Source organism: Strigops habroptila, chromosome 7 (genome assembly GCF_004027225.2).
Source record: "Strigops habroptila isolate Jane chromosome 7, bStrHab1.2.pri, whole genome shotgun sequence".
NCBI classification, from domain to species: Eukaryota; Metazoa; Chordata; class Aves; order Psittaciformes; family Psittacidae; genus Strigops; species Strigops habroptila.
In genome coordinates this window covers 8,930,043-8,953,418 of record NC_044283.2, presented here as the reverse complement: position 1 = coordinate 8,953,418, position 23,376 = coordinate 8,930,043, and the positions used below count along the sequence as shown (strand labels likewise).

The 23,376-nt window shown below is 47.6% G+C and overlaps 1 protein-coding gene across 1 annotated transcript in view; it reads right to left on the bottom strand.

The window, feature by feature from the left end:
- Nucleotides 1-23,028, bottom strand: part of NAT8L (N-acetyltransferase 8 like) — a 28,654-nt gene extending 5,626 nt beyond the window's left edge. The window contains exons 1-2 of the mRNA XM_030492651.1: nucleotides 22,491-23,028; nucleotides 21,095-21,259 (exon numbers count right to left, since the gene is read on the bottom strand). Of these exons, the coding sequence (XP_030348511.1) occupies nucleotides 21,095-21,259; nucleotides 22,491-22,824 (499 nt within the window). The 5' untranslated portion in view covers nucleotides 22,825-23,028. The remainder of the gene's footprint in view (nucleotides 1-21,094; nucleotides 21,260-22,490) is intronic.
- Between the last annotated feature and the right edge of the window lie 348 nt (nucleotides 23,029-23,376).

Sequence of the window (23,376 nt, the reverse complement as noted above, 5' to 3'; positions counted from 1 at the left end):
CAACCAGTGTCTCTGCCACCACATCCCTGTCACCCAGCCCTGTGTGTGGCGGTGACTCCTGGAGCTGCTTCTCAGCAAGTCTGTCTTGTGTTCCTCAAACCAGAGCTGCCAACCTAGGCTCCTCTCAGCCTGAGGTTATGGCATTGCTTCTCTGCATGCTTCCTGTTTCTATTCCTGATTTTTCCCTTCTTAGCAAGCACCTCTTCTCTGTGCCCACCAAGCCCAAGAGGCTGCTAAAGCTCAGTTGCTAAAGCTAAAGTTGCTGAGCAACACTTCCCACAGTTGCAAAATGGCACGTTTCTAGTATTTTTGGGTCTTCTGCCTATGTAGAACCCAAACCTGGACACCATGGTAGAGCCCACAAGGCCCTTCACACCCCTCCAACCACCCTCCAGGACAGCGTCTGTGCCCTCCTACCCATCCATCCCAGCAGGGACCGGCCCAGTTGCAAGCAGCATGATGGGAAACCCGCACTCCTTGTTAGCTTTTACTTACAACTTTAAGGCTTAATTATAACGATTTGAGTTCAACATGAAAAGAAACAGTATCTGGCACATCTCCCAGTGTGTTGTGCACGCAAATGCTTATAATTAGTGGCAGACAGGACACATCTGCTCAAACAATGTAAGTTGTGTTCGGCTCTTGTTTACACCAGCACCATCAAATCCCTGAGACTTTCACCCTGCTGCCCACCTTGTGTCTGATCTGAGCATCACCAGCAGTCACATCCTTCAACCTAATAAAGGCACCTCAAGTTTCCAAAGGTGACAAACAAGCCCAGAAGCAGCTTTCACCCATGGGATTGTCAATTCCCTCCTCCAGAAAGCTGCATCCCATTCAGATGGGGATTTGCTATCAAAAGCTGTTTTGGGGTCCTACCATGTGCTGCTGACTTTGGGCTGAGACACTCCCTTCTCTGGGAAAACCCTCCTGTTTCAGAGCAGGAACCCTGAAGGTCTTCAGTTTGCTTTCAACCTGAACTCAACACGTTTCAGCAATCCCAGCCAGCTCCTCACCATATCCGCTCCTCCAGCGGCGCTTACTCTGGAGAGGGGTGGAAGCATCCTGAGAAAACCACCCCACACTGCTGTCCTCCAGGGCTGGGGGGGGGTGTCTCTTCCCCATCTTTTCTGGACCAAGCGGATTGACTCAGAGTATGTCTTGTTTGTGCACTCTCGTACCTAAATTAACTTCATCTCACCTGTCAGCAGCAGCAGGAGCCTTGTTTGCAGTGCTATTAATAGCAGGGGCTGACGTTTTACTCTCTCACACCACTATCTGAAAATAATCACTGCTGCAAAGATAAACACAAACCCCGACGACTACAACTCTCCCTGCCCTTCACATGCTCATCTTGTGGCAGCGTCTCTGCCTTCACTTCCATCTGCCTCCATCTTCTGCAGTCCCCTGCAAACTCATTGCTATGGTCATCCAAAGCCATTCCAGCTCACTCCAAGGTCTGTTCTTCATGGACATATTGCATTTAACTTTAGCTGCCCCCTCAATGCCACTCTGGAGTGCCGGAGGTACCTACTGGAGGCATTAGCTGTTCCAGCCAAACACCAAGCCTCTTTGCAGCACTGTCCCTTGCCTCTTGATCTAACCCTCCAGGCTGCCAAAAGGCAAAGGTAGAGGAGAAGCAGCCGTAGAAAGCCCACCGCTACCTTGCTTCTCAATCTCCACTCCCCCAGCCCGCTGCCTCACCATGCAGAGCCTCAACTTCAGGAACTCGAGAGGTGAAAGATATAATAAAGGAAGAAATATTCTACAATGAGGGGAGGTGAGACACTGGCACAGGTTTCCCAAAGAGGCTGTGGGTGCCCCATCCCTGGAAGTGTTCAAGGTCAGGTTGAATGGGGTTTTGAGCAACCTGGTCTATTGAAAGATGTCTCTGTTCATGGCAAGGTGGTTGGACTAGCTGATCTTGAAATGTCTCTTCCAATTCAAACCATTCTATGGGAAGCAAAAAAGAAAAAGTAATTGGGATGCACACATCTATGGCAAAAGGCACAAGATGGCTGTGATGTGTGTAACAAGGAAGACGACTTTGGGTTGTTCATGCTTCACAGCAAGTCACAGCTTCCTCAGCTGATGGCACTCAGGGCCTGAAAGCACACGATGGCAGTGTCTTTCTGCTCTAAATTTAAGGATGATTCCCAGCTTTTGAGGACCAAAAGAGAGCATCTTTCTAATCCACCCACCCCTCTCCTGCAGCACAGGCTGCCCTCAGGCTCCACACACCCTGATGACTTCCCCAGAGCAGTGGCACCATGCTGGCTGCTCATCCTGCACCCAAAGCACCCACCACTCTGCCCAAGGCCATGCAACCCCCTGCCTGTGCTTGCAATCCTCCTCTCCTGCTCTTCTCCACTGTCATGAGCTGCACAGCTCCCCCCCACGCAGCCGACGAGGATGGTGGGTGAAAATAAATTCATTTATTTTTGCTGCAAATTCTTCTACACCCTGTAGTGAATAAAAGGCCAGTGGGTGGATGGGTGGAAAGATTGGAGCCAAAAGCAATAGCAGAGAGTACTGCTAGAAGAGAGGGGGGAAAATGAGACATCCGCCTTCCTCAGCGGCACCAGTCCTACATGATTGACTACAGCAGCTTCCCACAGCTTCCCTAAGTCCCTTAGTGTCCAAGGACCAGTATCCCAAAAACCAGACTTTAACAGCTGAGTGTTGCTCTGAAAAAGCAAAGCTCCATTTGACAGGTACTTTTAAAATCCATTGTGTTCTAGTAAATTCTGTTTTTTCCACAGGCAAACCTCTGCCACCCCAGAACATCCTGAACTCACATTTGGGTCCATCTTCCATGGTTCCAGCACCCATGCACTAAGACAGGCCACACAGAACAGCAAGTGGACACAGTCCCCAACCCAAAGGTGGCTGAGCCACAGCTGTGTATTGCTGATGCCATTTAAATCCCTACCCTTTTATCCCATGTGGGGTTTGGAGAGGGAGCAGAGGAACTCAGCACTTGAGGCAAGTCTCCATCCTCCTTCCCCTCCCTCCTCAGTGAAATCCAGGGCAGACCAGCCAAGTTACATCAACATCAAGGCAGAGAGGAGGCTTGTCTGGGAGAGCAGGGATGCTGTGATGTGAGTGCTGCCAGCGGGAAGAGTCTGGGGCATAGATGTGACACTTCGGCTGCCAAATGGCCACAGACACAGCTTGGGCACAGGGACCAACCAAGGACAAGCAACAGCTACTGACTGCAGCTGCACAGCTAGCCAGGATGGGGAGGGATTTATTTCTGTGCTTATCAGGCACATTATTACCCTATTATCTCACCCTACCTCCATCGTTCCCATGTCTTGAGTTTCTCTCCCTTCTACCTTTCTAGTTCCCCTTGACTTCAAGCAGGGCTGCATAACAGCTCCCACAAGTTCTGCTAATAACTCTACACTTGACTTCAGTTAAAAGGCACTCCTGGAGGGCTCCTGCAAAATAATTGCATTTCAGTGTAGTTTATGGCCAGGGAAACCAGGTGAGATGTGAGAGGCTCTGACTCCAATACTCCTGACACCCGTGAGCATCCCTCTGCACCAGATAAGGCCCAAGCATGGGGGAACAAAACATGTCAGGGACACACAAGAATTATTCATGCATGAAATTAGAACTGCTGTGGGACCCCTTCCTTCCCATAAATAACTCCACATAACCTACTAGCACAGGATTCATTGCCCTGTTATAAATAATTCCCTGCTGGAAAAGCACAGGGCAGCACATCTATGTGTCAAGGGTGGGTGACAACCCTTGATTCACGGGGCATCTGGGCAGCTGGCAATGAGATCACCTAGACAGCATGAAAGATCGATGATTTGGTCCTGAGCAACCAGCTCAGCTACTTCTCATCTACCTTATTTTCCATCCTTGCTACCTTTCACCTTTGTTTTGTTGTTACTGAGGGCTGAAGCTACTCACAACCACCTCTTAAGCTCAGGCAAAGCCTCCAGAGCTGTGGTCACCAGGGGATCAGTGGGATGACAGTGACATCTACATTCGACCTGCAACACAGCCACAGCACAGTTCCATGCACATTCACCATGACCACAACCCACAACAGCAATGGGTCTGAAGCCACCCCAAGAGACAGGAATTCAGAGGTGACCTCTACAGCTGATAAACTTGAGCATAAAATGAGACATGGTGGCAGGTAACAGCTAGCCTAAACATCTGTGTAAACTCAAAAAGACATTTGGATTCAGACTGGTCTATGCCTAATGCGCCACTACTGATAAACCTGGAGCAGGAGCACATTCTACAGAGGCGATGGTCCCACCAGGAGGTTTTGCTGCAGCCCAGCTTTACCTTCACCTGCAGATGGAAAGGGTGGTGGGGTTGCAGTTTAGAGTAACAGTATGAGAACTGATTTTGATCAGTGCCTGCTCCATGCTTCCTGATGGAGCTGGCCCATCCTCAAAAGCACTCAGCTACTTTATCACAGGTATTTCATTTTGGTATGCCAAAGCCCCTGGAAAACCCCTAAGATGAGGAGAGCTAGCTATAGAATACTTTTACTTTAATATTTTGACTGGAGAAAACCAACATATTCTGCAGTAAATGAACTTCAGAAAGTGGCCAGGTTTGGTCCTAAACAGCATCTCCTGCTGTCACTGCTGGGGATGTAACATTTCCAATGTGTCATTTCTAATCTTCTTAAAACCTTTGCTTTAAACCTCACTCTGTTCCTCTGACACACCTATATGACAGCTCTCCACTCCTCTAAAGCTTCAGGAGGACCCAGCCTGGATGTCTGGATCAACACAAGCTGTTAGCAATACCCCATGTCAGCACTTCACAGGTTGATTTTTCTAACAGGCTTCAGCCCTTGTGGGGCCCACAGTGTCACCACGTGTGACAGCACCAGGGGAGTTCAGCAAAGCCCCGGGAAGCGCTCAGCACATCTCAGGAACAGGCTTTTGATGAGACAGCTAAAAATCCAGGCGATGCCGCAGATGGGGAAAGACAGCCCTTCCAGCACATTTCAGAGGGTGCTATATTAAGAAGTGTAACAGCAGGACTTGCATCCGGCTCTTTCTGTTGGCTGTGGTGCACCTTGAAAAGCAAAGACTGTAATAAAGCCAATGTATAATAACTGATCAAGAAAAAGCTGCAGAAGCAGTCAGGGGGGATTAGAAGTACCCTGCTTATCAGGGTGTATTTAGCCCAGGCCATCGCTCTGCTCTCCACTGTTGAAAAGAAGGACATGCTACAAAGAACGGAAAGACAAAACCACTGATGTAGCGATTGGAGTCTACCTGCTGGGTCATCAAGAGGAAGCACAGTTTGAGGAACCACGCATTGTCTGTGGTTTTGGCATGTGAGCAATTGTTATCGATAAGCAAAGAATTAAATAGCTTAAAAGAGCGGATAAAGACTAGAATATGTGACTTTGGCATGGCATTGTCCTCAGGGCTAACTGGATGATAAGTCCCAGCTCAGTGGAGCTGGCTCAGCAGAACGGGCTGGTCTGCACAAATGGACAGAACCAGGAAAAGAAAAAAAAAAGAGTATTTAAAAGTACTTTCAGAGCAGATGTTCCCTTTGCATCCGAAATCCGCACTAAGCCACAACTGCAGAGTCAGACCTTAAGCAAACCAATGCTTTAGAGTTTAGACTGGTGTTTAGATAGAAGTTTAAAGGAAAAAAGAAACAAAGCCCTTCTGCCAGCTTTGCTAGCCTGTGTCCTCCCAGCAACTGCTCCAAAAGACTGATGTGACAATTAGCTCCTCAGGAGTTAAATCAGTTTACAAGATTAACTGTGTTGCTGTTTGTGTTTAAGCCAGCTCCTTCCAAGGACATTGTTAAGGCTTGGTCCCCATCATCTAGATCAATCTTTCACTATACGGCTTTAATGATTTCAGAAAGGTACTGAATTTACATTACAGCACCTTCCACTTCCAAATACTGAAAAAATCTGGAAAATCTACCATTATTGGATGTTTTAGAGTTCATTATTTGCTGGCTGACTTCTACTTCATATGCATTAGTGCAAAAAGGCACTGAGCAATAATCATCAAATGACTCCCTTTTAGCTTAGCAGTTGGCCTAGCCATAAATCATACAGGGAAACCAGAAAGAATTGATCTCATTTTCGCCATCCATCACTACTCGTCTGGTCTAAATTTAGCCAAGGCTTCCTTTAGTTCAACAGAAGTGCCTGTGTCCACATAGGTATTGCTTCACAGCAAAGAGAGAAACTAACTTTACATTTGCTTAAGGTTAAATAATAAATGCAATTCCCAGCTCTACAAGGACTTCCAAGGAGTTTTATGCTGCTCTAAATGAGGTCAACAACCTTTGAGGTGAGTCACCCTCTGGGAGAGTCCCTCTTCTGCAAATGACCATAGCAAAAGCCTAAACAGCTCACTGCAAACAACTGCTTTTAGCCAGGAATAAGGTAGGAAAGATGAATCACACCCAAGATGTAGGTTCAAACTTAATGTATGGCATAATGACATGTTAGGACAGAATAATCCATCTATGTGTGCAGTCTCTTTAAACCAGAGTCAGAAACAGGCTGAGAGGTGCCTCCTCTACCTTACAAGCCAGGTCACCTACCTATAGTGAAAAGGGAGAGACTAGAAACATTTCTATATTTAAACATGACAGACAAAAAAACCCCTGAAAAACAACAACAAAAGAAAACTCCACAACAAAGCACACCCCAAAACGGGACTACATTGCTTTCATTACTTTTAGGGGCATAAAGGACAGCAGAGCTGGGAATAGGACATGGCTGGCAGGTAACCAGCATATAATCCCAACTCACGGGATGGTGCTCCCCAGGTGCTGGCGCAGATGCCGACTGGTTCTGCAAAACCACCCAAATCTATGTCTGTAAGGCAGAGAAGTGAAAGAAAAGGACAAGGCACAACATTCAGTTGTAAGTCATGTAAAGGATGCATGTACTCAGCTAAAACATGCTGTATGGCATGCTTCAGTGATTCTGAACATGGGGTCTTTCCACCCTTAGCACACTCTCTCTGCCCTCAGAAGCCTCTGAATGAGGACTGCTACTACAGTAGCCAGTGAGCAACAATGATGAGTAGCAATTAGCAATATTTATGGTGCAGAAACACTGACCAGGAAAGTCTCAGACCCCAGGGAAGCTCCTCTGTGCTCCTTACTGGGGCATGCCAGGAACTGAGGGACAGGGACTGCATTTCACCGAACATTGCATGGCAGAGAGAAGCTACCATAATAGTCTCCTAACACCAACAATAAATACGATTGTGCTCCAAGCCTTTTTTCTGCAGATGACTTGGGTTTCACAAGAATCCTACCTTGTTGCTAACACAGTGAATTAAACCTCCCCAACCTATAACTTTCCAGTGTACAGGAGAGAAACAGCAGTCACAAGGAGTTACATTTTCTCTGAAATCACAGTGAAAAATTCATTACTTGATGTGGAAGACATCAGAGAAGAGAAAAGGTTCAGGCGCATATTGGTACAAACTACAGACTGAAGTCAGATGTACATGGCCTGATCACCTCAAGTCTATTGCAAGCCATAAATATTTCTTTCTATTTCTAGCACAGCAACTTGAAAGGGTGCTGCACACATACCCTTGCCAGAACATTCAAGGATACCAGTTATCAGCTGGGGCAAACCCACCCCATCATATCACAGCATGTGAATAGTCACCATCTGCCACACCAAGATAAACCCCCAAAATCCACTGCAATGGACTGGGAAGAGCTCAAGAAGCATGGAGTGAGGGTGGCACTGAAGCACAGCTCACTCACACTTCTCACTGGGATCAATCCTGTCTGACCTGTTAGTATGAGCCCCCCAAGCAATGGGCGAAACCTATTCCCCTAACCTCTGGGTAAGGAGTAGATGACTAAACAGGGGATCCGAAATGATAATAAAGCTGGTAAGGAGGATCAGGCTTGGGTGAAACAGTCAAACCCGCAGCCTCTCTGCCCTGCTGCCATCGAGGCAGCACAGTGTCTCTGCAGACACATCCTGGCGTGGAAGGTGATCAGAAAAATAAAAGCGATTTCCACCTGCAGCATGCCAAGAAATAAAGCCTTTTCCTCGGAAAGGGGGTTTGCACTTCTGACATCCAGGGCTAGAGGTAGGGACAGGACTAAGGCTTCATTTTATAGCAAATGCAACTCTGGACCCATATAAACAAGTGAATAACTAACTGGCAAAACTCTCTGGAAGCAAACCTTCCAAGTATTCCCCAAATGCTTTTAACACCTCAAGCACTGAAGTGCTTCAAACACCGGAGGTCTTCCTCCAGCAGTAATTCTTACCCTACAACACACCAACCAGCCCATCCTCTTCTGAAGAGCAGAGAAGGAGGCGCTCACTGGATCAGATGGGACCAGACCCTGAAGAGCTTCATTGCTCTGCTGTGAGTGGGGCTGAACCAGATGCACTGACAGCTGCAGGCATCTTCCCACATCTCCAACCCAACCCTCAACCAACTGACACGGTGGGTGCTGACTCCATTGGTCAGGTAGAATCAGGGGGTACTGCTGCGTTCCCATTCCACTGAGCAGTCCACCGCCCCATGGCCATGCCACTGCAGGCTCCCACTATAAATTAACACCATTCTTGCTTGCAGTCCTCTTCTTTTGTAGATTTACTGTGAATATTTCATCCTTGGAGGGCTGTTATATTTATACCCAACTCACCCAAACTAAACCCTGCTGTGAGGTTGCTCCAGTGTGTCCCACCAGTGTACATCAATGTAAAGGGCTCACCCAGCCCACTCTGTTGGAGCCATACACGGCAATGGCAAACATTGGGTCAAGACTTCCTTTTGTCACGCATGTAATGAAAATGAAAGTCCTCTACAAAGCCTCAGTATTGTCTCCTTCCACCCACCACACTGCAGACCCAGCAAGAAGTCTCCATCACCAGACATCAATTTTTCACTCTCAGCAAACCAGTGGCAATGCCCCATGTAGAGCCAGAGCACTGCCATGGTACAGAAAAACACACACCTGGATGCTCATTCTTGTTAAAGCCAACATGCTGCTTCATCCCTACTCTAGTACATCAAGGCCAACGTGCCTTGGGTGTAATTCTACTGAACTCCACAACTCCAGACTGAAACTAGCACATTTATTTAATGTGGCAGTGTAAGAAAATTCTACATCTATAAATATATGAATGTCCGTCAGGCTGGGCACAGACAACGGACTTCCTGCAGATGATGCATTAACAGAAAATGAAAACTACATATATAAATCTCTGTATCTCTAAAATTAAAGAAGAAAAAAACATAACCCTTTGCCATGTGTCCAGACTACCATGTCAGACCAATCAGGCCCCAAAGTCCCTACAAAAGCCTAATCTGGTTATTCCTAGATCTCCTGTGATGACCATCTATCACCACCTTAAGACCCTACATCCAAATGAGTGGGGTTCTTTTGAGCCCCAGCCCCAATACCAGCCACAAAATCCAGGGATTTGAAAGAGGTTTGCAAAATAAATCAACATAGTGAGTAGGTAAAGGGCTATGTCTCACTCCATTGGGAGACATGTGGGAAATGAATGAGGCTTGCTCAGAGCTAGTGAAAGCAGACGCTTTCATGCTCATTCACCACGCATCTGTGGAAAGGGGATCAACTTAGAAACATAAACAGCACCTACAACAACCAGAGCCAGGAGAGATGCAAATCAATGCGAACCTGGGTAGAAATGCATCATTTTCAGGATCCACTGGATTTTCCCCACTACAAAGGCAACACTAAATAACACGAAAACCCCATAACCGATGCTAAAAGCAGGTTCACAGCTGCAACTCATCTTTCTGATGCACTAGTTTTCCCTAAAACATCATAAATTCCTCTTGCAGGAAGCTGGTAGCGCACACAGCAAACGCAAGGTTTACTCCATCACTGCATGTCCTATTTATGTCACAGGTCTCCTGTAAATATCAAAAGAGCACTTGGACCTGTAACTGAAGGATGCCCTTATGCTGAACTCCCAACAAAAGACAACAGATTTAAGCCCATGATTAACTTAAAAAGCAAATGCTCCACTGAATCTTTAAGCCAAACTGCCCCAGCATTCAGTCTGTGTGAATGTGGTGTGTGTGTGGGGGGGTACTGTTTGGGTTTTTGGGGGGATTTTTGTTTGTTTGGGGTTTTTTGGGGGGGTTCTTCAGTTATTTTTTAATTTAACTTAAATCCTCTTTAGCTGTTTGAGTTATCCATGAAAAACATTCCCACTTCAAGAATCCTTGCAGATGCTTTGATGCTTTTCAGACTACTGATGGCTCAACAAAACCCCCCCCGTAAAACCTGATGATGGCTTATTCCCAAATGAAAATCTGCCCAAGAGGCACATCTTGACGTTATCCCCTGAACATCTGCAGGCTCTGAAATCACACCAGACGTGTATTTTCACAGCCGTTAAGTGAATCTAATTGACTTCACAGGCAGCAAAAGACTGAAAAGGTGTTTTACAAATACTCCTTTTGAACAGTTTGGCTTTCTAAAACATCTCTCATCAGCATTCCTTTCATACAGTAACTCCCCTCCACTCGCTTCCTCTCTTGAACAAATCCCACCACTAATGATGTAATTCCAATAATGAGGACTTTACCAAGATGCTCACTGCTGTTGAGCAGACAGCAGCCAGGTATCTGCCACACTTTTGTTGCTCTGTCTCTAGCCAACCATCATCTAAAATTGCTTAGTGCTTAGAAATGGCAGGTGCTCCAAACCAGGGTATTTTCAAAAGCTTCTCTTTGCAGTTCTACTATTTAACATTATTTTAAATTGAAAGACTACAGATCTAGGTCTTCCCTGGATTCCCACGAGAAGTGTTACACAGTGTTTCTGATGCTGTTATCTAGTTCCAGGGAGGATGAACAGATTTGGCACCTCCAAAAAAAGAACAAAAAGCCCTGATCTCAGCAAATGAAATGTGGGGGTTTTTTGCTGTACCGACTGCAGCAATGATTTTATATATCCTATTAAAATGGGAAGAATGGGGTTTATAATAAAAAAATCATAGCAGAAAAGATCAAATAGCTGTGCCCAGGTACATGAGGGAGTGACATGGGTCAGATGCTCTAAAGAAGGTGTAAGAAATCCTGTTGTTGCAGTTCATCTGCCTTTAGGCAGAATGTTCTCTCTGCACCATCACCGACACGTGGGTTTGTGCACTGCACTGACGCACTCTTTTCAGCTCAGCAGACACAATATCCTCGTGCTGCTGCCTTCTATTTATTTTCTCATCTTTGTTATTCCGAGTACTCTACCAAAAAGAAAATATATTTGTGCTCACCATGCACAATATCTGAATGACAAACTGAGAAGGAGAAAGTGTTTACACAATGAGATTAAGCAAAGGGACAGAGATTTAAGAGCGTAATGGGAGGAAGGGGAAGATTAGAGGGATGCAAAGAGGGATACAAAGAGGGATGCTAGGTGGGACCATCACTGCTGGGAAATGCCAGAAGTGATGAATGAAGCAAGAACCAGACCAAACCCACCAGAGAATTCAACACAGTGATGGACAAGAGAGCCGAGCAGAATTCAAAGGATAAAAAAATACAAGTATTGTCATTTGACACAAAACTGGACAAGTGGGATAGAGAACTGCTGTGGCAGGAGAAGAAAGAGGGGGAAAAATGGGAAAGAAATAACTCAAGGAACCACTATTGGCTGCCAATAGTAGATGTTATTATCTGATAGCTGTTTAAATGAGTGTTGTCTGCGAGGTGCACTGAGGAGCCATTCACAGCCGGACAGCTGGTCCATCAACCCCCATTTCAATTAGCAGCCTTAGCACAGAGACCAAGAGCTGCAACTGTACAAAGCAAATAAACTTGCACCTCCGATGCCAGTTTCCAAGTCAGGATTCAAGCACATTGGCAAGAGAGAGTGGGAGCAGCTTGTATAGCAATTACTAGTGATCGAGAGTAAATCTCAGCAAATAGCTTAAAAATGCAGGTTTTGTCAATTCAAAACAATTTACACATTAGTCCTGAATTCACCAAGATCTGCTGGGAAAGATGACGCAGAGGGAAGCCAGGCTGGCACTAATCCTGCACACAGCACAGCATCCCCTCAAACCCCGTCCATGGCAAGGGGTTGGAATTAGATGATCTTAAGGTCCTTTCCAACCCAAACCATTCTATGATTCTATGCCAGCACACAGCTTGGTCCTACCCGGATGGCAGTGGACATCCTATCAAGGCTCTACCTTAATCAGTATTTTAAATAAACACTTGGGCCTGAGCTTTGCTTCTTGAAGAAGCCTGTAACAGAACCTACAATTTTGTTTCAGGCTGAAAAAAGTATTACATTCACCACTACACACAGATTTTTGCTTCTTCATGGTGAAAACACACAGAATGAGTATTAAATCAACTTAATTTGGATTAAAAACATCCTCCCTTTCATTTTCCAGTTCCTGAACTGAAAAATCATTTTCTTGTAAAACCTTCCATTTTTCAGTTCTGCCACTTGGATACATCCTAGAAGCAGCACATGAATTTTCATTGACAAGTATGAGTTGCAAGTTATCATTTCAAGCAGCACATGTTAACGTGCCACTAATGCCTTGTATTTTTCTATCAGCGTTTACACTGTTGCAAATCCAATTTTAAATAGTAATATTTCATGTAGGCACTTAAAAATACTCCTGTCATATGTATTTCCAGTTACCTATTTTGAAAAGCCTCCTTTCACTCGCAGGAATCCCACTTTAACGCAGAATCCCAGCTTGGCACTAAAACCATGGGAGTCCGGGTCTACATTTTAGAATTATTCTGTAAGAAATAGTTTTCAGTTCTTGAAAGAAACACTTGTCAAATGGTTAGAGAGGACAATAAATGATACCCTATGATGTGCTTGCATAAAAAGTTAATTGATTGCTGGGGTCCAATGGGTCAACAGATGGCTTAAAGGAATGGCTCAAAGCCATCTGTAACAGATACCTCATCTTGTACCTGGTTCTAACCAGGCCACTATGCACAAATTTTTGATGCACCCTTAGTAAAAGTCATGAGGCTTCTTGGTGATTCCAAAAACCCAAAAGCGAAAAAACAAACAACCTTATTATTTGGGTTAGAATAACAGATTTCTAAATGTAAACTAGGTAAGATGCCCTGCTCTCTTCGGATTCCCTTGAAGACTGCTTTCATTAGCCACCTGTCAGGAAAAAGAAACCATTCCTCAGCTTCCTACAGGTGGAAAAATGTAAAAGGAAAAAAACCAAACCTAAAAATACACTTTGAAGCTCCCTGTTTTGCTGATGCAGAAAGCTGCAACAAAGACCTGGACATCCCTTAGCTCCTCACAGAACCGGATACCAGCAAAATGCATCAAGTCTCTTTTTGCTTTAGTCTGGAAGGCAGTAACATCAAGCATGTGATGATTTATAACAGATCCCCAGCACTGCATGACCAGAATAAAAGCGTGAGCTCTGCAATACACCAGTAAACAACACTGAGAGCCCCCAGAGCCCACATGGGGCTTGCAGTCACCCCAAGGCCTGCCAGCCATTCCCACCGCAGGCAACTGAATATAACCTGCCTGGATAAGGATTTAAGCCTACAAAAAGCACTTTAGAAATCCACTCTGAAATTTGGACAATTTTGAATGGTTGGCCTTGAAAATCACGCTGTGCATTTAGGCTTTCACCTAAAACCTGCGTTTGCAATATATTTGGAGGTCTTAAGATAGAGAGCAATGACTAATGACGATTCCTAAAGTATTGAGGCCCTTGGTCATGCACACTGGGAGGAACCAACCTGACCACAGACACTCTCGGATAATCCTAAGAGGCTAAATATAAGACTAAATATAATATAATAATGTGCTTGGGAGTAAGATTTTTCAGTTCATATTCCCACATCCAAAACTCAAGTGTCAAGAGCAGCTCAAAGCCTTGTCCTATTAAAACCCTTGCCACAAGCTACATACCTGACACAGAGCCTAAATTTAGGCAATTATGAAAATCTTAAGCAGGCTTTTCATGTTGGCCATTCCTAAGAAAGCAAAAGAAGAATGAAGAGCCACTGAAAACCCATTAGAAGAGTAATTAATTTGCATTTAAACTTGTGGAGAGAATCCTGTAGTCCTTTTTAGGTTTATTCACTAAGACAGTCATGAGCAATTGCACACAACCTCACCAGAAAACACCCAACACCAGAGAAAACATTAAAAAAGATACTCAAAGCCAGAAAAAAAACCAGAACAGCTGATATTCCAGCCCTTTTGTGTTCATATGGCTTGTGTTTGCTTGTCTGGAGAAGCTAACTGTGCCTAAAACACTACTGATGTTCAATTTACACAACTTATTACTTTTTGTATTGAAGATTAATGAACAGCACTTGCTTATACTGGGGTTTTTAAATACCTGCAGGCAGAGCTTATGTTCAGAAGCATCGTACCCACCCAGTATGGATACAACTCAAATGCTACTGCTTCAACTGACAGTTATGTCAATTAGGGACTACTTTTGGAGAGAATTCTTTGCATGGAGAAAAAAATAGATTGTATTGCTCTGCAAAATTTACTATAAAATCTATTTTCATCTAATTTTGACATAGGACCGTGCCAACACTCGTGGATCTGAAGGAAGAGCTATTTTTGTGTTGCTCATGTTGAGGAATGGGTTTGTACATATGTTCCTACTCCAGTGATAAATACACAGGAGGGGGGGAAGGCTGCAGCAGCTTGCCCATGAACATGCTCATACCATGTGCATGGATGACATAGCCCTGAATCCACAGGCTGCTCCGCCCATCGGACAAGTCCAGCTTTCCCACATGCCAGCCCTTGGCTGACAGCACCACTGTTCTACTCTGCACTACCTGAACCCCCCGAAAGTGCAAAAACCACTGAATAATAGAGTTTGTGGGACAGAAGGACCCTGCAGCTGCTCAGTGAGGTTGAGCAGAGCTGACCCACGTGGCTCAGCACTTCTTGCCAAAGAAGTGGTAAATGCTCCATCCCTGGCAGCGTTCAAGGACAGGCTGGACAGAGCCTTGGGCAACATGGTCTAGTGTGAGGCGACCCTGCCCATGGTAGGGGGTTGGAACTAAATGATCGTAAGGTCCTTTCCAACTCAAACCATTCTATGATTCTATGAGGGACCTTGGCTGTATCATCTCCAGATCTACAGTGCTTATCAGCAGGGGTGCAGGGCTGGGTGGTCTCCAGCTCACCCATGCTGCCGGCACTGGGGAGGGCCCTCGCTCAGCTCTGGGAACACAGGGTGGAGGGTAGGAGCGATGGTGTGTGCTGGCGCTGGCCCTGGCAGCGCTGTGCCATGCTCGTGGTGCATGCTTGCAGGATGGGGCTGCTCCAGATGCAAAAGCCAAGGCTCCTCCGCAGTGAAACCAGGCAGCCAGGCATGATGGAGTGCATGCTGTTATCAGAGGAGGTAGGTTTTGGGAGAGGCAACCTAACTTTAAAGATATTTTACATGATAAAACCAAAATATTTCAGTCCATTACTAACGCTGGACAAAGTGCATCCCTGACATTTGGAAACATGAATTTTTCCTATTGCTTCCCAATAAACTCTGCACTGGAGATGAGAAACGCCAAACCAGGTGGCAGCTCCAGTGTTGCTAAGTTGTCAAAACCCAAAAGCAACATTGGTAATCAGCAGTACCCCTGACCTTCCCTCTCAAATACTTTCAGACATAATATCTCCCACTGTAAGATATACCAACAGTCTCAAATCCTAATCATGTAGGATCTCTCTGATATGGAGATCTCATCCCTTGAAGCACCCTCATTGAATTGCAGCGAGATGCCAGCACATGAAACGCTCAAGGGGCAAACCCTGCGCTGCCTGAGGATAAGACCTGGCCTCAGTTCCCAGCAGTGGTGTGGAGCAGAGGTGGGAGACACTGAGGTGGAGATAAGGACACAGCCTCTCCCCTGGGTTTTCCAGCTCCAAGCCCCACGCCAACTCCTCACCACCCTACACTGTGCATGAGGAGAGGCACGCACGAAAACCCCGATACACGAGAGTGAGCTCAGGGGTTTGGCAGATACATGAGTTCAGGGCACTGCATAAGCCAGCAAGAAATGCTGAAGATAGGGATGCTTCAGATTCCAGCTGCCTCCCGGGCACTGTGAGCAGGGCTGGGCTCTCCAAAAACACATTCCTGCACTGGGAAGCAGCAGCCCTGAGCCCTCTCCCGGCGTCAGGTAACTAAGCCCTTTCTTTGCAAAGCAAGGGCTGCTCTATTCTTTCCAAACAATGTTATCGCTCGGCAGCGGTGTTCCTGCTTATCTGGCAGCTTAAGCATTACCCAGAATGTGGAAAAACTGGGCTCTGTGGTGGGGAGAAGCCCCTCCAGGCTTGCAAAGGGTCTGGGCATGGCAGAGCAACCACAGTTCCCGTGCTGAGGATCAACTCCCAGGGTGGCCCCTGTATTTACCTGCACCCCAAACCTCACTGCTGCAGACCCCATAGCCCCCCAGAGCTTGGCACTCATTGAACAGGGTTAGCTGGAACCTAGGTTCAAACACCCTGCAAATGGCCTGATCCAAAAGTACAACTAAAACCAGATAAAGGTCTCACTGAAGGCAAGGAACACCTCAAAAAGAACAAGCAGCAAACAGGGTATCACTTCCTCACAACCCGACTCTGGCCCCACCTCAACTGGTATTCTTCTGGCAGAAGGATGTGATCCCAAAACCTCTGCCAAGAGGGGTAGGACATCCCTCCTTTGGGCTCAGCTGAGGAATGTGCCATCCAGGAGCAGCAGGAATTGAACCCTAATGAGCCAAGCCCATGTAGCCACCTCAAAGTCACAGGGTTTAGTGGTAGACTTGGCAGTCGTGGGATAACGGTTGGACTTGATGATCTTAAAAGTCTTTTCTAACCTGGTTGATTCTATGATTCCTCAGGGCCCTGTCTGCCAGGGAGGTTGGGATCTCAGTGCACTGCAGCTCTTCATCCACACCCTCATGTACCAGGGGACAAAAAGAAGCAGGATGAGGAGGCTCTGCTCAGCCCTGGACAGAGGCAGGAGAGCAGAGGTGCATGTCCACTCGCAGCACGGGGCGACCAGAGGCACCCACTTGCCCAAAGAGCAAGAGCTAATGTGCAGGCACTGCTGAAAACCACAGCTCTCAGCATGGTGTGGTTAATGTGACCTGACACCTCCTGCAGCAGCCACTTGGGCTTCATCTGCTGCATTACACAAGGCAGATGCCCCGAAGACTCCACCAGGTCCTGCAGCCACAGCGCTCCAGGTTGACCAGCCATGCTGCCTGTCTCTCCTGCCCTGCAGCACTGAGCATCACAATGCAAGCACCCAGCTTATCTCCAGCGCCCAAAACTACTGGGAAAGGCCAGCTCCCACCACCACAACACATGTGCACACCCCTCAACAGACCCTGCTGGGACAGCCGGCAGCAGGAGATAACACTGCAAACCACAAAGAAGGACATGCTGCTTGTCAGCTAAAGCCCTGGCTCTGCTCGTTCCAGAGAGCAGCGGGTTTGCATCGGATGGAAGGAGTCCTGGTTTCCATCACCCTCCAGCAGAGATCTCCGCCTCACAATAATCTCTCCAACATACCACCAACCACTGCAAAATATATACACAACACAACCAACTGGGACAGAAGCTTGAAGAGACACTGTAAAATTGATTAGTCGTCAAAATCATCAGACCATAAAAGAAGCTCCAGCTGTGCTCCTCTTCCTTGCGTAGAGAAACGCGAGAGGCAGGGCTCTATTTAAAATTAATTCCTTCTTTTTTTTTTTCTGTTTACTAGAGCCCAAGTTATTCTGGTTGACAATTAAGCCCATTATCCAACTCCTTTCTTTTCCACCACTCCAGTGCCTAAAAAGGAAAATTCCAATAAGTGCTATTTTAAATGGAAAAATGCAAGTTTACAAAGAGATCAAGAAGGTGTTTGAATGATTCAAACTCCTGTTTTAAGATGCCAGCACAGGAGTCAACACAAGCAATTCCTTTCAAATCAACAGCAATTTCAAGTCACCCCCGCTGCATACAAGCTCAAAATTAAGCGCTGGCCTAAATGTTCTGCCAGATCTTTGGCTTTGGTGTAAGAGGGCAAGAGAAAACAAAGACATAGATTTTGGCTGGTGTAGTTGTGCAGAACCACTGTCAGCACATATTTCTCAGTTCATACAAAACCCAGTGGAGGAAATTTAAAACAATAACTAACTTGGAGGCGAGAGGAGCAGAAAACTGCAGAAACACTGTAATATGATGTAACCCATGGGATTGTTCAACACATCATTAAGCTGGGTGCTTACAGTATCCCATTGCAAACCAAGTCTTTTTGGTTTGGTTTTAAAGCCGACTCACAGTTTTGGCAGGTGCTTTGGCAAAACCACCAAGAATGACCCTTTCTAATAGTTAAAGTATTCCCTCACCATAGATGTCTGCCTTGCCAGGGTCTATTTGCTATAAATGCTCTGTACAACAGTACCCAACCCAGGGTACCATAGGGAGCCCACTGCAAACAGGTTTTCATGCTCAGGTACCATGGATGCCAAGAGCAAAACCTCAGCAAAGCCACAACCGACATCAAAATCTGAGACCTTAAAACCACATCCCAGTTTTAGCTTTGTGCTCATCACCCTAAGAAACAAGAATTCATAAACCACCCCAAAAATGCTCCCTTCCTCTGTTTCCCATGTTAGAAAAACAATACTCAAGCAGGTAAACAAGGATTCTCCAGAAGGAGCAAGAAGTTGCCTGTTGTGCTCTAGGCAAAGTCAGGCTGGGATGCAGTTACATCAGGTTGGGTTTTTAACTCGTCTAGTCAAGCTCTGACCATCTCCAGCCTCTCTGGGCCCCTGTTCCCACATCAAATTACCCTCACTGTGGCCATTTTCTTCTCCAACGCCTCATTGAGAAAGCTCTCACTAATATCTCATCTGGAGCATTACATAGGACAACGAGCCCTTCTTGTTCCCATTGCATGCGTTTCTGCCTGTGTGCTAATTTGTAAACTAGACAAATACAAGACAAACTTGAGGCTGGAAGTTGTTTTATTGTCATTTTTCTGTCCTTTGGGCAGGATGGGCAGTGCCGATATGGCACATCGCTGCCTGTCTCCGTACACTCAGGCAGACAATGCGAGTCAGACAGCCTCTGAAGCACACAAAACTCCAGGCTTTTCCAAGATAACTGCATTTATACCACTGTCTTACAGGGAAGAAACCAGCAACTGTATTTTGGGGGGAAACACGAGCAAAACACTGGCTTCATGCCTTGTGCACAGATACACCAAACAGCACCGCACAGCTTCACAGCACACGGACAGGCATCACTGGTGGTGCCCGTCCTGACCCACAGACACCCTTCTCCTCCCCAAAGCATCTTTGGTCTTTACCTAATTATGACTCCAGCCAACCTGCTTAACACCGTTATCACCAAGAACCTTAAATAAGCACCACCAATCCCATAAATCTGTTTTTTTATGGCATGGCAGAAGCCTAATTACACACGATTAAATTCTGTCAAAAATTAAAGCCCACACATTTGCTCTAAAATTGAAATCAGCCCTTTTAGGTACCAAATAAAAGCAATGCTAATGTTTCAAAGACATGTTGGCAACACAGCTGAATCAGATTACATTACTGACCCTAAGCAAATTGAGGGTATTACTCTTCCTCTGAGATCCTTTCCTTTATTTTTTATACATATATATATAGTGTTCTAAATACAAGCACTTGGATCCGTGCCGTGAATCGTGACCACACAAGACCCAGGCATTAATGAGCGATGCAGCTCAAACACCTAGTGACTCCATAATATGTGTTCTTATTGTACTGGAGCCCCCTGGTACCTTATCCAGCATAATACATTGTTGGACCTCAGAGGCTTGGAAATGTTTTGCTTAGGAGACCTTTTATTTTTGCAACATCACCTTCAATGGAGGTTTTTAAATACAAGTCACACATCGATTTTTCCAAGAAAAAGTGCTGTAAATGAAATACAACCCATGTGTAAGATGGGTCGAGACCTGTACAAGATACGCACTACGATGGGAAACAAAATCTAAAGCAAGTGAATCCAAGATATTTGTGGATTTTCACTACAGGAGGAGCATTGTTTTAGCAAAATGTGATCTTGCGCAATAGAAGTGAAGGGAAGCTTGTGGCTATGGAATTGCTTCCTACGAACCCTCTGAAATTGCCCAGGAAGAGGTCAGTCACACTCAGGGAACAGCAATGACACAGTGAAAACATGGTTACATGGAAAAATGACAGAGTAGGTACCCTGATAAGATGGAACTAAGCAGGATACTGGCATTGCCTTGCTCTCCCAGCTCACCGCTTGTGCTACGTGACCACCAAATCTCAAACCCCAAGCCACTGCCCAGTCATGCCTTTGCTCTGCTCCTCAACATGGATGTGTGCCTACAAGAAGGGAAATAGCACCTGACAAGTTCTAAAGGGTCTTTTTATTAAAATCATCACATAGGAGATGTTTTACAGCTTAACAATCAAGTATTATCACTGGATACTATATTTTTAATTACATGTATAAATGTAACAAATGGATGAATGTTAAACCCAGGCAACATCCGTTTACATACCTGATCTGTGCCTCTTCCAGAACACTTGCATTAAGGCATGTTCTTCTTGCATAACACAGGGAAATGGGTGCAATAACTAAAACGGGTTCCTCTATGCATTTGGGCTAAAAGGCCTTTCATCATCCCTTCCTCCCACTCTCAGAGCTAATACCAAGCGCAAGGATCAAAGAAACGCCTAACACAAGAAGCAACGGCTGGGTTGGACCTGGGCTGCAGTAAATAAACTGCATCACCCAGCCCCAGCATCCCCCAGCACCCACATCCTGGTCCCCAGACAGGCTGTGGGACCCCGGAGTGCTGCGCTCCAGGGTGGATGGAGGCTGCCTTGGATGACTAGACATCTTTGAGGGGAAATGGGGAAAAACCAACCCCCAAAACCCCAAATCAGAACCAAACAGAGATGGCTGTGTGCCTGGTGTGGCTAAAGAGCTGCATTCTGGTGACTTTTGAGCTTGCTCAGTGCTGCTGACAGGAGGAAAAGGCACCAGCAGCAGGGAGCAGCCATGTTCCCGGAGGAGCAGGGCTGGGGGCAGGCTCCCTCTGGGAATTCGTACTCACCTGGTGGTTTCATGTAATATTGCTCAATATCGGACATGTCTGTATGCAGCGCACAATCGAGATAGTGCAGGATAACTTTTCTACTGAAGTAGTACCTCATGCCCATCAGAAAGATAGGCAAGCAGCAGGTCAGCAGGAAGGACTTGGTCACAACAAAGCATATTACTATGGAGATAAGGAAGAGAAATAAACGATACCTGTCAGAAAAGAGAATTTAGTGTTGATTTCGGAATACAAACTCATTATACAAAATAAATTAAAAAAAATAAAAATAAAGAAACAAGCACAGACAAAACATACATTTGCAGTACACATACAATTCACGCTCTCGAGATTATCATGTTAAGGGACACCCCAGAGATGTTTATGGGGTGCCTGGAGAGAGCTGGTGGGGAGGATACTGCCATGGCATGGCAAATCCCACCGAGCCTCCCCAGTGAGACAATGGTGGGGACACCAGGGACCCCCCCAGGCCCCGCTCTGCTCTCCCCGGCCGGGGTGGAAAAGCCACGCTGCGGGCACGCCGCTCCGCAGCCATGTGTGTGTCACTGCGGCAGTACTATTTCCATCACACCGCCTCGATGCCGGGGTGCTGCCGAAGACCCGGGGGGCTTCTGCAGATGCCCCCGAGACAGCAGCTCCCCCCGGCACGGCCCCTGCCTCCCAGAGCCCCCCGGCACCCCAACTGCCTGCTCTGGGAGGGTGGTCCCCCTCCAGCACAGGGCCCTGTCGTCCCTCCCAGGCTGGAGCATGAGAGTGCAACCTGCCTGCAACCACCACGGGCAGGAGAAACCGGCCCAAAGCTTGCTCGGGGTGGCGGGGGGGGAACACATTATTGCTAATTATTAGTATGGGGCGCATTGTTATTTGCGGGGTGGGGGTCACCTTGCAGGCGCTGTTTTGGGAATGCAGCTCTGGGGAGGTGCCCCCCGCCGCCGGCTCGGCGCTGCTGCAGAGGTCACCCCCTCATCACACTGGGGGGGCTCCGCCGGCGGGCCCGGCCGTCTCCAGGCAACGCCGGAACGCGGCGGTCCCCCCCGCGCCTCCGCTCCCCTCCACCGCACCCCTCCTTGCATCCCACTCCCCCTTCCCCAGGCCTGGAATAACTGGAAGAACGACTCTACCCTCGGCCCCGCGCAACTTAAGCGGCGACCCCCCAAACCCCGCGCAGGGTCGCGCATCCCCAGCGGCGCAGCCCCCCCACCTCCCGCCGCAGCGCTGCGGCTCCGCGGCCGCCCCGCACGATGCTGCGGCGCTCCCCGGGCCGCTCCGCCGCAGCGCCCGGGGCGACGGGTCTCCCCCTCCCCGGCTCCTCTGGTCCCTCAGATCACATTGTGAAGACCCCGGAGGGGTAAAACCCCGCGGTCCCCTCCCCCAAAAGGGATGAGGTACTCACCGGCCAGCAGCCCGTAGAGCAGCTGGGTGAGGGGCTGCTGCTTCAGCCCCCTGAACGCCGTGTTGGGGATCCGCTCCATGATCCCCTCGTAAAATATGCGGCGCACCACCTCCTGCTCGGAGGGGTGGAATTCGCGGATATAGACATTGTCGCGCTTGGGATCCTCTTTTGGGGAGCTGAGGGTTGGCGGAGGGGAGGAAGGGGAGCCCGCCAAAGAGGGCCACATTTGGGAGGAAGAAACAATGATCGTGTCTTTTTTAGATCCCGGGATTGATTCATGATCTTCCGCCACAATCTTGGTCTCACAAACCATCTTGGGAGACAGACAATGCATGCAAACCGGCCGCGGGGAGGGGGCGGAGGAGAAAAACGGGAGGGGGGGGATAGAAAAAAATTAACTAAAAACAATTAAATTACAAAATGAAAAGGAAAAGGGGAGGGGGAAGGAGCGGGCGCGGAGCAGCACGGAGACCCGCCGGGCAGCGGCTGCGCGGGGCGCGGAGCGGCGCGGCCGGGCGGGACGGGAGAAAGGAACTCCGCTGCATTTTGGAGAGGCATTTATAGTGCGGGGGGGGCCGCGGGTCCCCGGGGTCCTAGCGCCCCCCGCATTGGCTGCGCGGGGTCGACATGTGATCGGGGGGGGCGGGGCGCAGCCCCTCCCCTTCCCCGTCTCCATCCCCATCCTTATCCCTATCCCCATCCCCGCACCGCCCCTTGCAAATTACTACGGCGCGCCCCTGCGCGGGGTTGCGCGGGGGGCGGCGGCGCGGCTGCGTCCGGGGGCTCGCACGTCCCCACCGGTGTGTGTGTGTGTATTTATATATTTATATACAGCGCAAGCACCATACACCCGGCAGCTTCTGGAACAGTCGGTGCGGGTGCGCGG